Genomic DNA, 15,687 nt, shown 5'->3' with positions numbered 1-15,687 from the left:
TCCATCTCTCCTTGTAGAGCCATTCTTTCCTGGATTCGTTAGTGCACTGAGCATCATCATTCTGTCGAAAGGTGCACTTTCAGCTCAGTTTAAGCTTCTGAGAGGATGGCCAACAGCGCCTTCAGCGGCCTCTTTGATATGATGGAGAAATAACTGTTGCTCAATGTCGCCACGCAGAGCAACAACCTCTCCTCCACTGGTTACCAGGGTGGCGAGCTTCCACGCACGAGGCCGGCAAAAACCAGGATCTGTAGGTGTAAAATGGTGTCTTTTAAAAGCACAAAACAAAACAGCAAAGGTGCGACGCAGCAATGAGCTACTGCACCTGTGTTTATACATCATAAGTATTGCAGTTGCTGCATCAACACATTCCCTCCTTCCCTAAAATCCAGAATTTTGTTGCCCCACCACAGTGGATCTCACTGAATTGTCATTGTCTCCATGGTACTTGCATCTGATTTCAACGCATTACACTACAAGGCAGTTTAAATGCATTCACTCTGATCCCAACAGCTGCTACCGTTACCCACAGATCTCATGATCGAAATGAGAGGTTTCTGAGGACTTCTTTTAGCATCAAACTGCTACACAGAGTCTTTGTCTCGGACAAACTGGCTGTTATTTGAAATCTGCTTTTCTTGAAAGAAATTCTTCTTGACGGCAGAATGATTGATTTTACTCTGCATGATGACAGCACAAAATCTCAACAGCAAAGACAGCACCAGGTCCAAGATGTCAGAGGTTCATATGAGACAGATTCAAAGAAGAACCTGTCTAATCACTGAAAGCTTGTCTGGAAACACTGGCAATGTGTACACACGCAGCAATATTCTAACTATCAACCTTCATCTAAACAGGAACACATATATCCATAAACACATTAGCCTACTGAGCGTCTCCCTCAAACCAAAACATCATGTCTTCTTTTTACTGCAGTCTGTCACTTCTGTACTGAACTACAACGGAGCCGGTGATCTTGGCACAGATAAGCAACCAAATTTATGAAAACAAGCCAGACAAGGGCTGCTTGTAAAGAGCAAAAACTGTGGTTGGGTGTAACAGTGGTGTAGTAAGTACATGTCTACACCATGCGAATAGGATTGCTATACTCCACATAGCTTACATTGATTACTGTTTGAATATGACCCTCAAGTTAAAGTGATTGTGTCTTCTTCAAAGTAATGTCTGGTTGATGCTGGAATACTGCTGTGCATGTTATTTGATTGTAAGAGTGCGTGAAGTTTTCCCATCTGTTTTATGAATGAATTCAAATTTCAGAAGTAATCAAAATAGTTTGTTAGTTTGTGACTTTTATTAAATTTTTTTTTACCATATTTCCAGTCCTTATAGAAATAGAATCTGGTTAAACTACTGAGTGTAAATTTACCTGTAGGACCCGCTGAGGCTGATGAGACAAAAACAGATGATCAACAGATGTCGCTGCGGTTGATGTTGTTTAAGAGCCGCAACCTCTCATAACGCGCAGCTTCAGTCTGGCCAATGTCCTCACACAGATACTAACACACACAGGTGACAGATGGGTGATAGAGGGAATGAAACACGAGAGGAAGATGACAATTATCAGTCCCCAGACTTATCGGCTGCTGGTTTTGTGTTTGCGAGTTACCATGGGCTGCTGAGGTTGCTCATGGGTGTCCGCTGTTAGGCTGGAGGTTGAAGCTGAAGTGGATAAAAGAGGACAAAGTCAAGTGGATGAATGTGTCCATATGTGTGTCTGCCCGGGTGTGGTGACGGAGAAAGTACAGCTTATTTTGGCAAGTTGGTGATTTAGTTTTTATTTAAGTAGAGAGCGAGAGGAGCGTGCTGGAAATGTCTTGCAGATTTGTGCACTTCCAAAAACCTGACCTGCACATCTGAGGCAGAACATTGCCCAAATGTTCCAGAGCTGTGCTCCAAACTTCAGAAGAGGAGAATGCGAGGAATGCTCTGACACGTCTCTTTATAAAGAGGTGTTGTTGGTTTTGACGGAATCAGAATATCAGGTTCGATTGGCTTGGAAAGTGGTCCTTACCTGCTGCCTTTAACCCTTTTTTTTTTTTTAAAGGAAAAAGGGACATTTCTCGTGCACATCCGTGTGACGCGCACTGACTGGTGTCAGAAGGAGGGCATCTGTGAGAGAGTGTGTGCAGCTAATGAAAACAACCGAATGGTTACCTTCAGAACAGCATGCCCGCTGTGAAGTTTGACCCTGCTCTGTGAGCTCGGATATTTGACTTTTGGCCTCGCTGTGTCCTAGTTTTTCACGTTCATTCTTCTCCACACCGTCCACTCTCAGGTTGCTCTGCTTCTGCCTGAGGGCAACAGAACCAAAGGACAGTCACTTTTGAAGAAGTGAATTCCACCTGTACAAACACGAAGCTGTGTCGTGTAAAACAGGTTTCCACAGCTTTGCTCATGTCAAGCTGTGAAACTAGACAGGTCTGAGGTCAACACATTTTTTTACTTTTTCTATGTCGGTCTTTATATGAAACATACAGACACCAAGGTGCAATCAGACAAATTAGGATAATTCCAGCCGATTCTGACAGGTAGACATTTCGCTCCACAATTAGGTTCCTTTTATGTTAACTGCACTTTCTCACCCCATTAAATTGAACCGCTCCTGACAGTTTTCTTTCTACACGTGACAGAAATACCATGAAGCAGACAGTAAAGACCTGGGCCAAGCCAAAGATTTATGACCTTTATCCAGATTGAAGTTTCTATGAAAGACTTTGTTTGTGGAGGAATGAGGCCATTTTTTCTCTCTCCTTCTTTCCTTCTTTCTTGGACACATAAACCAGTGCTCTTTGTCCATATCAGGGTATCATATTGCTCATCAATGCTTCCTACTTACTTACTTCTTGTTTGGAAATGACTTGCCTAACAGTGTCGTGATGATTTGATGCTACTCGGAGGTAAACCGTTGAGATTTACTACAATGGAAACCAACCAATTTCTCTCACCTGCTGTAAGTAGCTGGATCTGTGATATTCCACATCACCTCCTGTCCAAAATAACCCACACGATCGCCGTCCTTTGTCCACAGTCCAGCTGAACCATCAGCCGATGCTGTGAGGACAAACAGTCTGTCGGCTTCCTCCAGAACTTCTACACATACAAGCGGCCTTGCATGAGCCCTCCAACACTGCAGCAGGGGAGGTCGCTCACGAGCTGACTGCACGGGAACAGAACACATCAAGCACTTGGGGATGTACGGTGTAGTATATAATGTGGTTTTATCTCCATTTACTGTCCCACCCCATGTTGGATGTCCAGTGCGTAGGAAGAAATGTCCCACATCTGAAGGCAGCCTGTTGTGTCACCTGAGATCAGGATGTTGTTTTCAGTCTGATCTGAGCCTAGGCTGAGCACACATTGACCTGGCTGCCCTGGGGCATAGAAATGACCTGGAAATGAAAGGAAAAAACCACTCAACTGAGCTCATGCAGTTGTTCAAGCTTACTGTGAAGTACAGTCTGGAGAACTCTGGTTGTAAAACGGCTCTTAAAGTTGCATGCAAGCAATATATGTTGGAATTTTGCACTGAAGTGAAGAATCACGAAAATCACGAAAAAAGACAAGCTTCTACACTCAACTACAATTTGTTATGTCACCTATCTTTCTGTTATGTCATGATCTGAAATTCCAATCTGCTTAAAAAAATATATACACAGTCAGACCCATATAGACACGCAGTATTGGTTCACTTACACATGCATAAACACACCCATGCAAGCTCGTACACATATGCAGCGGTCACAGTGCTCGAATCCCACACCACTAAACACAGATGGGATCTGGAAAGAGACATAGTTGTGGCCTGCCAAGAATGGTACCGGCGGGAAGCCAAGTCGACAGTTCAACCTTACTGCAAGCGCTTGTGCTGTATGTTAATCCATCTTACATGGGCAGGATCAACTGACAGCCGCTTGTCAACTGGTTTTACGGTAAAGTTAGAATGTGAAATACATTTTTGTGCTGCAACCATTTTTTTTTTTTTTTTTTTTAAATGAACTAACGCGAGTGTCCCACTCACCATAAGCATGTTTCTCTCCAGTGATGCTCCAGAAGCACAGACAGCCAGCCTGCGATGACACTAGGACACCCCTGTTTCTTAACTTTTTGCTTGCAGCTCGATGCTGGAGGAACAAAAGGTTGTCCACAGGGAGTGCCATTCTGGATGCACATGAGCAAAGAGCGAGAGAGAAAAAAAGAAAGAAAACTATAAATGTTTTTTTTTTTTTTTTTTTTACCCACAAAGGATCCTGTCTTCCTGATAAAATTGGTGACCGCATTTCAGCTGGAATTGCAAAATTGTGCTCGCGGAGGTTCAGCAACAACATGGTTATCTAACTTTTAGGTTCCCAGGTGCCAGAAATAAGGCTAATATGTACAAAAAGGTTGTGGCATTCTCATAAAACCTGTTACTTTGCTTGAACACCTAATCATACTGTTAATGATATTAGCTCCCCTGGACATTTTTTTCCTCACAATTTCAAGGAGTGTGTTCCAGATCTTCATTAAGTTTTTTTTTTGCTCATTCTTCATCCTTACACCTTGTTCCAGGAAATTCATCTTTTTATGTAATCTTACCAAACCAGACTCTCACACACGAACAAACCTTGATGGAAACATACCTCCTCCAAAGCAGACGAAGCAGAGCTGAAGCAGTTATTTGATTTTTTTTTTTTAATAAAGCCTTTTGATCTGTTTTCTTTAAATGATTTTAGACTTGCACTCAGTTTTTAGCACCTTTTTTGTTTGGTCTTGTCATGGCTTTTTGTCGGAAAAAATTAAATGACTTTGCATTAAAGACATTAAAATATTGTTAGTCCTCAATTTCATGAAATTATCTGCATTATCTGCATTTTCTGATTTATGACCATGATAATTTATGTCTAATAACTGATTAAACAGATTCACACACTCACGTACTGAAAGTAATTGTAATCTGCTGTTAAAATATGTATTTATAATGTCAATACTTACATGTGAGACACATTAAATCAAATCTGTTCAGAATCATCAATGACTAATGTATGAAAAGCCTAGAATGAAGGGCCAATATTTGGCTTCCTGATATAAAGAACTTGAACAGCAATACTTCTGATTTACAGATGATATATGCTCGATAGGGTTCTCTTACCGCTCTTGTGTCTCCCTTCGTAGTTGGAGCGATGGCCCTTGCGTCTCCAATCTCCAGATAACTACCTCTCCATCATAACTTGCTGTGGCAACAACCCCCAGAGAAGTGCACTGACACATGGCCAAGATGTTTGATTTGTGAACACCGCCTGACTTCCAAGACATGTCCGCCCTCACTTTCAGGTCCTACACGCACAGTATATACGTAGATGTAAATATTAAAGCATATTTGTGATGTTGATTATGCAGGTTAGACAAACATTTCACTTAGACTAAACACGGAGAAGCAGCATTTAGCTGTTATGCTGCAAACAAGTGGAACAAACTGGCAGTGGAGATTAAACTTTCACCAAATGGAGACATTTTTAAATCCAGGTTAAAAACATTTCTTTTCTCATGTGTCTATGCATGAAATCTGCACGATATCTTTTAATTTATCTGGACTGTTGCTTGTTTTTAAATTCATTTAAATGATTTTTTCTTTGTTTCTCTTTATCTTCTTTTATGTATTTTTAATGCTTCTTCCACTCCCTGCTGCAATGCTTTTATTTTATGTAAAGCACTTTGAATTGTTTTGTACATGAAATGTGCTATACAAATAAATTTGATTTGATTTGATTTGATTTAATTTGATTTGATTTAGTTGTGGTAGTTTTGTGTTGTGAAACGTTTTGTGCTTCCCTCTGACATATGGTCTGATATAACATGTAATCGTTTGCGTTGCCTCGTAGAAAGAAGCTCGATTTCCTCCTCTGCTTTTGTTTAGACCTCTGGGCTTCCATACTATGGAACGTTCTCTATGATGGACCATCTGGAAGCACAGCAGGTGGATGTTAATATACTGTTGCAAATGTCTTTGATCTCACCCGCTACATGCGTAAATCTCTAATTAATACCACAAGCTTTTATCAGGTCGTTCCTGGGGGTAGGGGTGGGGAGTAAGAATGTGGTGGAGGAGCACAAAATACCGATTCCTTCTACTGTCGTCTTTAAGGAATGATTCAAGCAACGAGGCAGATTGTGTATGCAGTTTGGATGATAAAACATACATACATAAGAATCTGAGCTCTGAAAATACAGACAGTGGTCCCAGACTTTTATATAATCATATCGGCATCTGCTCGCAAAAAGAAATGTGTGCTTGTGTCAAGAGAACCATAAAGGCATTAAGTCTGACTTAAAGTTGTCAATAGATTGGATATAATGCGATAAGTTTAGCTTAACTGTCAGAGTAAATAAATTCCCTCTTAAGCCTAAGCTGTTGTGAGCGTTCTTAAGGAAAACACTGCACTTCAAGTCTGTAAGAGATTAGTGCATGTGGTGACAGCTGTTTGTATGGGACTTATTATCCCCATATCGACATGTGGAAAAGAACTTGAAGAGAAGTAAAACTATCAAGACTTTCGGCAGAAAATTATTCTTATGGCATCTTGACGAGGGGTGGTGAGATGTACTGGTATTAACGATAATCGTTATATCAAAAGAATTTTAATAGTCAAACCCACGGCTGCGTTCCAACTGTCCACTTTCTGTCCACCCTCGCACCACTGCTCACTCACGCGCTAATAAGTGCTCACTACACAGAAGACTCACAGGTGGGTGGAAGTATATGAATGTAGCAGTGCTCCAGTACGCACTGGATATTCTCATTAACTTGTGGCATAAACAAACGCTGACAGGACTTGTACCTATTTGAGGTTTGGACATCAGAAGGTTGCTTTTTTTATTGAGAAGATGTGATCATTACTCTTCACGACACTGACATAAAACTTTATGACATAAAGTCAGTATGAACACTCGTTTCTTTAATTCCACTGTATCAATCTTTGCAAGCACTGACAACAGCTGTAACTATATAATCGTCGTCAGTGTACTAATATTGAATTAATATTACCCAAAAAGAGCATTCAAATAAGTCGGAATATGTTCTGACATACTTAATTGCTGTTGGGGATATTTAAAAAGCAAGCAACCCCTTTTTAGCCTATGATTACAACATATACCTAATTTGTTTACTGCTTAGACTGAACAGCTCAAGTTTCAGACATGGTTCCTGTTTACATTACTAATAATTTCTCAAGTTTCGTGTCTCAGGCAGAAAAAGACACTAACCGCTTGACGGTTGTGATGTCTGAGGAGTATCATTTGTTCACCAGACATTCTAAATGGATAGTACAACAACAATACTAAGTTGCAAGCAGTCGATAGCGTTTGAACACTTTGTTAGCTCCTGGCTCAAGATGAAGCAAGATGATCTATTTCAACCCACACAGTGTATATTTTTATATTTTCCGCGCACTACTTTTAATGTACTGTGTGACAAAAATGTGGTACACTATATAATGAATGAGAAGTTTCAATTAAAACACTACAAAATGACTTCATCACTACATAGTGTGGTATTTAGTGAAGGAGTGTACAGTTTGTACATGGCCCTAGCCGCCCCACTGACATATTCAAGGCCGGTTCAGGGTGTACCCAACCTGTTCCAATGTCGCAGCTTTAACGGGATTCACACCCTGAACAGAATGTGATATATATGTATAGAGGCATTAGGAATGGATTGATAAAAAGTAAGACTTGGAATAACAGGTCAAATTTATAGTAGAAAAACAGAAATATCTCCCTGTAAACCTTTTTTGCATGTTAACTGCCGGGTCCCTTTTCATTGTGCTTCAGCAATAAACAAATATACTACCAGTTACATCCCTTGTTAGTGTGACAACGGGTGCACTATAGCAAGCTCCAGGTAACTTCAAACTACACTGGAGGTGTAGCAGACATATCTAGAAACTAGTTCTGCTCTGTGATGCTAAATCACTATTTAAAGAAAAAATGAATGTATGTGGAAGGGCCGTGGTTTACTCATGAAAATGTCTTTGATTTTACCTTGGCTCCTGCAATGTTGTACTGAATGACCTGCTGGCTCCACCCTACAGCCAGCAGCTGATTGTCTAGGAGACAAGTCAGCCCAGTGACTTCTGAGCTGGTAACAGGCTCCAATTTGTGTAAATTAAGGCCATTCAGTAAATTCCACACCTGTTTGAAGGTGGAAAGCACAAAGATCCTTTGATTAAAGCTCCAAAATCAACTATTTCGTGCATTTCAAAAGAATGTGTTATAAGGCCAAATGATTTATTAAATTCAGGAAATTCCTGTGGATACTGGCAGTTTAAAGGATGGGGTATTTAACCTTAATAGTGCCATTACGAGCCCCAGTGATCAGTCTTCTGTGAGAGGAGTCCAGTTCCATGCAGGTGATTCCCTCCTCTCCATGAGCATTTAAAATTTGAAGATGCCTCCTCCCTGTTTCAACATTCCACAGAGACACAGATGAGTCGACATGTCCAGTTACCACCTGTTGCAGGGTGGGGTTGTAGAGAGCACAGGAGATGGACGGTGGACTTTGAATTTCTGTTCCAAATTCCCTTCCTTCATCTGTTAACCAACCACCCCCTCCTCTTCTTGTTTCAGCCAGCTTGAGGTATGACAGGTAGTCTTTGCAGCCCACCACTAAATGAGGCCGTGTATCCTCAGGAAGAGGGGGGCTCAACAGAAATGGAAAGTTGCCGTGTTCTGCGATGCGACCTGGCTGCAAGCAGGGAAACTGTAGGCGGACGGTCTTCAGACAGTGATAAGTAGAAATGTCCCAAAACCTCAGTTCCTGAAAAGAGAACAAACATCAAATCAAGCTTCGTTGACAAATTCACAGAAAAGTTCACATCATATTCTGTGTCATGAACAATAAGTGTCAAAAGTGAATTGGTATGTGTTAGACCCATTGTACCAGACTCACAGAATCTCTGGAGTAGCTGAAGATCTGCCCAACAGGTTGGTAGATGGCAACATCTAAAACGGTGGCATGGTGACCCCGAAGTGTAGCTACAGGACTTGAGGTCACGTATCGTGTCCACAGCCTGACTGTTTGGTCACAGCCCCCTGTGACCAACAACTGCAGAGCTGAATTGTAGTCAAAGCATTTAGCTCCCTGAAATTACACAAAAAGACCAAAATAGAGAAGATGCTGGCTTGCGTGGATGAGCACGCACGGGAGGTTGTTTAAATGGGTTTGGCCTTTAAAACCACTTTTAACAATACCAGCCATCTCAGCCAGTCTCTCTGTTTGCACGGGGGGATTTTTAAGGATGGAAACAATGTTAAAATGTTCAGACAGTTAACTGGGTCATAAACTCGGTGCGCTCATTTTAAAAACACCCACACCCAGTTTAAAAATGTTTTGAGCATCAGCTTTGTTCCATCAGCTTTACAGTGACTCTATTTGCCACTTCATGCCGGGAGCGACTCAACTTTAATAATGATTAACGTGACTCACATTTGTTTTTGTAGATAAAACTGGCGAGTTATGCAATATAGCGTCGACATGCAAGATCACTCAAGGCTGTATAAATGATTTTTCTTTAACTGCAGATGTGAGTCCATTTTCAAACTCACACCTGACCTTTTAGGTCAGTGTCACCCAGGCCACACTGACCTACATGTGTCAAACAAAAGTCAGTAGCTTGCACAATGACAGTATTTAAGACAAATGTCTACAGATAGACCTATATTTCTGTAATAGAGTTCATTCATTAACGGGCACAATATGTAAAGCTGTGATTTTAGACCACAAATGGAGAAAAACACGAAATGCTAAATCAAAATTGCTTAGTCATGATTGTTTTTAACATAATAGCAACTGTCCCATGTCAAGTGTAGCTTGGGATGTAAGTTACCTGCTTAAATTTCCAAATGTAAGGCTCTTGCTTCAGTGACACGTTGATAAAGACCACAGACGTGGTGTCACTTTCTGATGAAGTCATGATGACATTACCACTGGGTTCAAACATCACTCTGTTGATTGGTTCCTGGTGGATTTTGGGAATGTGACGGTAGGACAACATGTTGCCATGCTCACAAAGGTCCTTTCCAGAACATGGCAGAAAAGATAGAACAAGTGTGTTCAAATGTTGTTTTTGGAAAAAGAGTCTAATCAACAGCTCTATCTCAATCCTTCTTTCTTCACTCCTTATTCAAAAACACATTCCCTTTCAAAAAGACACATTCACTCCAACAAACAGTACTTGTATTTGATGAGCAAGAGATCGAACCTACTGGGAAAAATATTCTCCGTGGCTCACGGTCTTTCTTGGATTGATTCTTAAAAAGACCTTTTGATGGGTTCAGAAACCACATCAGGTGGACTCCTCCTTTTTCGTCTCCCATGAGAAGCAGTGGAGGTTGCTCTGGACACTTAAAGAGAAACAAGAAACCCGATTTCAATACATTTCTTAGCAAAATGGTCCAGATAAACCATCTCAAATAAACAATAATTCTACCTGTACATCATGCCAGTAGCAAAGAGCAGTTGGGACACTACGAAACCCTACGAGACAAAGAGGGAACAATTTAAACGCACTGACTTGTTTTCCTTTGTAATCAGCTCAATTTGAACAATTTAAAATGGTTAACAAACTACCAAACAGATGGATATCCTCAAATACACTGGTTTGATTGACACTGACAAAGTGTAAATCCCTGCTGTCAGTTGCTATGGCAACCCTGTGGACTCTCTCCATATACACAGCATCAGTGGTCCAGCCTCTGAACCTCCTCGTGTTGGCAATTTCCTCAGTTGGATCTCCAGCAAGCTGGTATATATAGAAAAGTGTGAGTTTTTGGGAATATTTTTGGGAATATGAAACTAGTAACATAACGTCACTTACCACAAAGGTTTTCAGGGTGTGTAGGCTGCTGCTCCAGACAGTGATCTGACCACCCTTACTAACACTAATATAGCGAAGTGGAGGTGGATAGGAAACGGCAACAACACGAACTGTCGGCTCCCGCTGCAGAGCAATAAGTACGAGGCAAGAATGATCGTTTTCTTTTAAAAGGTAGGACTTAATAGTAGAAAATAATCTCTAATGTACTGAAAAAAAGGAAGGGCATGTGTTAATTCTTGCATGATGTTGCAGGGCCTTTGAGGAAATTAGTGTCAAGCTGCCTCATCTCTCCTCTATTGCAACACTAAAGATGAATTATTTTTGGTAGGAACAGAGTTTCTTCTTACATACTTTTATACCTGAATATGATAAGCCCCTTTGTGTAGGATCTGATACTGTTATGAATCCTGGAGGTACTAGAAAAATTGTCAAACAGGTAACAGTGTCCTTTCCCATGCCCCAAGCCCCACCAAACTCACAAGGGCTGACAGAGAACAATGGACAGCTGAGTTTCATATTGCTTGATTTTGGGTTACTGAGAGGCTTGAATTACTACTACTAGTCACACCTGTGCCTTTGATATGACCACTCAAAAGATTGTTTTGTTTTAACACGCACACACACGCCCACACATGCGCACACATACATACACGCACACACACACACACACACACACACACACACACACAAAAAGGAAACTGAAAACTTACACTCTGTCTGACAACAGAGGAGCTCTTTAAGCTAAGCTAACAAGCTAACAGACATTGACCTGGCCACCATGGCAACCAGTGCTCCAGCTCCGGTATGCGCCAGCAAATGTGAACACTTACTCATGTTCCCAGCCAACCATAAAATGTTATTCCAATAAAATACATAACATTTAAAAATGTAGGTTTAATTCCCCAGCTATCTATAGTTGTAAACCCTGTTTGTGTTTGGTGCCACACAGATTTTTGGAACTATGATTGTTTTCAATTTAAAGGCTCTATTTGGATATTTAATTTAATATAGGATACTGTATTTCAGATTTGATGTTGTTCTAATGTAATCTAATTCATTATTATAAAACTAATCTAATCTTAAATTAGGGTAAAAGGCTTCGGTCAAGATTATGTATTTTGTCTGTAAAATGCTATATTGGATTCATCTGTGAAGAACCATACAGGTATGTTTATTGTGACATTACTGTGGTTATAAGTCCCTGATTGAAATTCTGTATGAAATCTTGTATCCGGTTATCAGTCTTAATTCATTCTGTATTTCATCTGAAGTCCCTCTCAAGTTGATTGAAACCAGAAAATCAAGTTTTTAACATTATTAATACGTCCTTAGGCATCTCTTTGTATTACAAGCGATATTATGCACACAATCAGCCATCAGTGTGGTGGCTTCGTTTTCTGTAGGATAACTACCCAGATTGGGACTTTAAATACCTCCATTCATCCTAGTGATTTTGCTGCTTGGATCATATCTCTCCAACCATGCTTTTGCCCTCTGATTTTGAAAGCTATATAAATCCCAGTTCAAATTTGAAAATTCCAATTTTTTATTTCCTTAATATCCTTTATCGTGGACGCATTTCATTTCTACTCGTTGACCTAACTTTTGACCCACTTTTGACCCAATTTTTCGGTCACTGCAACAGCTGACAATTTCATTCCATAAAATGTACCTTGTTGTAAGAGCAGTGTCTGAACTGAGGCTGGGCGTCCAGCAGAGCAGCTGTAGGAATGGAGGCCCGTTGTCTGTCAGTGTACTCCAGAAGCAGGTAGGAGCACAGTTGCTGCCACTTTACTTGCCCTGTACAGCTGATATCTACCTACACGTGGAGACAGAGTCACAGACCTTATGCCAGCATTTTTCTGTTTCTTCATCGAGTGCAATGTAACTCACTTCATTAACACTTTTAAAGACAAAGCTCCATACCTCACTGAAGAATCTGTCAACCCACGAGTCCTCGATACTTGGACCAACCACAGTCCTCAGTACCTCCCGAAATTCTTGAAGCTTTATTCCAGGCTCTTCACCCCCACTCCTATGCCTTCCCTTCAGCCTATTCGCCTGTGTCTGAAGCCCGGCTTTTGGGCTGGTGAATGCATTTCTCAAGAGATACAGGTGCTCTGGGTTGAGCTTTTCTGCTGGACTAGCACCACAAGCTGGATCACTAACATGATGGCACCACAGCATGGATAGAAAAATACTATTGTTAGCAAAAACTAAACAGTTTGTCAAGTAGAAATCACTTCTACAGAGTAGACATCCACCATATTCTGGTGAGCTTCTTCAGCAATTTAGCAGCAGATGCTACTCTTACATGCAATGAGTTATTTTGTACAATTAGATTTTTGTCCTTTCAGAGAAAGTCTTAGTTATATGGCAACACCCCATTGGCCTGTCTAAGACAGCTGGATTGATTGTGCAGATCATCTGGACTAAAACATGGAGGATGTCAACATTCCTCGTCAAAGTAGGACTGAAGCGAAAAGACTCATCAGGTGCAATTTAGTACCTGAGAAATACTTAGTAAATGTAGTTATCGTCAGTTTTAACATTTGATTATCAACTCAGTGTCTGAGGTGGTAAATGGCTGCCAGTAGATTGAATGTAGCACTCCCATGTGGCTACAATGCCACAATACACTTCAGACACAGTACAATTTTGTTCTGGATTGCAAAAGTTAGTTGTTTTTTCTTTTTCTTTTAAAGGAATAAGTAATGAAGGATTGAGAAATGGGTGGGGGTCGTGTTTCAGCAAAGTAAAAGTGCTCTTTGGCACCAGCAGCTTCTGTGTGGGCCTGTTGCTCAGGGAAACTAGACATGAACAATGAGTCACATGTCTCTGCATTGTGAGCTCTTTTCCCAGGTCCATCGGGGCACGCATGAGCAGTCCTTTACATCATTTCTCGCAATCAACCAGAAGAACCGTAAAGTAATTAAGTAATAAATGCACCACAGTTTGTGAGAGAGGGGCGGTTGCATCTGAAAGAGTTTGAGAAAAGTAATGGCAGGTGGATGGAGCAGTTAATGAAGAAAAAATGTGTTTTTGCCAAATGCCTTGGGAAAGTCTGATGCTAATGCACAGTATACTAATTTAAGATATCTCCCAACTTTGAGTTTCTCAATGTTTTTGGTAAATGGAAGAATGGACCTCATGGAGAGACAACAAAATCTAAACCTGTATATTTTTGTTTTTATATATAATGGGAAGAAATGGAAGAATACTTGAGTTGGCAAGATACCACACAGTATCGATTCACATCCAGTGATGATAATCATCAAAAATCCTTTGAGGTGCTTCCTTTAAAATGTCAGCTAATTGGAGAGAAAAATAAAAACAACAGACTTTTCACACTGCAATAAAAACTCACCAAAACCTGCTGTGTGGCACCTCCGTCTCATAAAGCCTCCACAGGTTCTTGTTGTTTCTCAAAGTATTCATACTGATGACCTGAAGCTGGTGTCCTTTTTTCCAAATTCTACCATCCGTATTGTATGCTCTTCAGGTTAATATCCGAAAAGGCATAGAAGAGAAATGTAGCACCCCGCTCCGCTCTAAGAGTTGAGGCCAGAGTGAGATCCTCAGCGCTCTCCAGTCCTAGCCCTGCAAAGCCTTTGTTTCCCTCCCATCCTCTGTCTTGTCATGCAAACCTCAAACAAAGCTCCAGACAGAAAAAGGAATGTCCACAGACACAGATCAAAAAGCTATTCGTTACCAGTGTTTGACCACATCGAGAAAGTAAAGTCAACACCTCTGACTGAAGGTTTCCAAAATAACTGCAAGTCTGTTGGGGGTAAAAGAGTCGCAGACAAACCCTCAGCGGGTTAATCATTTAAAGAAGCCAAGTTAGTCAGAAGCCAAAGGAGTTGAGATTGGTAACTTTAATAAAAATCGAAACACATGTAATAGTCAAGCTGGTCGAACATGATAAGTGCTGTTCAGATATCCTCGCAGGAAGTCGTTTAGATTAACTATATCATAGTATTAGGGGTAAAAAAAAGCAAAAGAAACAAGTAGGGGTACTTTGTCATGTTCTCTTAGTCATTCAGTTCTCTCACTTATGTGGTTTTAGTTTTTTCAAAGAGACATACAGAAGGTTTGATTACAATTTCAATGAGAATGAGCTCTCGAGAGTAGACTCCCATGAGGTTTGATGACGGTACCCAAGTCCCAGTGGAGTCCGGTCTGCTGTTCAGCACAGGTGACTGGTTGGAAGACTATTTAAATTGGACTGACACAGGACAAAAATCATTCAAAACTGACAACACAATATACCAATCCACAGTTATATTAGATCATTCATTTACTTTGTTCCACGATACATTTCTCTTTGTCATCTTTGAAAAACCCCAGATGAAACCAATGATGTGGTTTCTGTGTTCCAACCGATGCAAATTGTTTACACCCGTTACTGTCCAGAAAAAGGGAAATTAAAATGTTGCAGAAGCCAATACTGTAGCTCTGAGAAGACTGGAAGATTAACTTTATTAGAAAAAACACCAAATCAAATAGTTGGGCTGGAAATATCGATGCAATCCACATCTTGATGATATAGCCATCAGCACAATGATTTATGAGCTGAAGACCTGCTTCATTTAATTTCTCATGCCGTCTTTTTCAGACAAAATTCCTCTTGGTAGACAGTTGGAGTTCAAAGGAATAATAACTGATTTACAGCTGCAGTGTGATTGGTGAGTCATTCAAAGTTCCTGTAAATTGTGTCCTCCTACCATTTTTAGTCACCAGGACTTCCAGATACGTATAAACAATTTGTTAAATGCCTTGGCGGTGGAAAGTGTAGCAGGAATGTTGTATCACT

At 40.6% G+C, this 15,687-nt stretch overlaps 1 protein-coding gene across 1 annotated transcript; it reads right to left on the bottom strand.

Annotated features, from left to right (window-relative positions):
• Window positions 1–1,751: 1,751 nt before the first annotated feature.
• LOC142374535 (cilia- and flagella-associated protein 337) lies at window positions 1,752–14,584 on the bottom strand. Its single transcript, XM_075458252.1, has 16 exons — window positions 14,239–14,584; window positions 12,798–13,035; window positions 12,544–12,690; window positions 10,872–10,994; window positions 10,625–10,796; window positions 10,485–10,531; window positions 10,261–10,398; window positions 9,882–10,070; window positions 8,945–9,136; window positions 8,342–8,812; window positions 8,038–8,187; window positions 5,150–5,334; window positions 4,040–4,179; window positions 3,262–3,410; window positions 2,967–3,178; window positions 1,752–2,312 (listed from the first exon to the last, which is right to left on the bottom strand). The coding sequence occupies exons 1-16, from the start codon at window positions 14,307–14,309 to the stop codon at window positions 2,060–2,062; spliced, it is 2,877 nt and encodes a 958-aa protein (XP_075314367.1). The 5' UTR covers window positions 14,310–14,584; the 3' UTR covers window positions 1,752–2,059.
• Between the last annotated feature and the right edge of the window lie 1,103 nt (window positions 14,585–15,687).

Source organism: Odontesthes bonariensis, chromosome 23, assembly GCF_027942865.1.
Source record: "Odontesthes bonariensis isolate fOdoBon6 chromosome 23, fOdoBon6.hap1, whole genome shotgun sequence".
Classification (NCBI taxonomy): domain Eukaryota; kingdom Metazoa; phylum Chordata; class Actinopteri; order Atheriniformes; family Atherinopsidae; genus Odontesthes; species Odontesthes bonariensis.
Note: the sequence above shows the minus strand (reverse complement) of the source record. Positions and strands in the feature narration are given on the sequence as shown.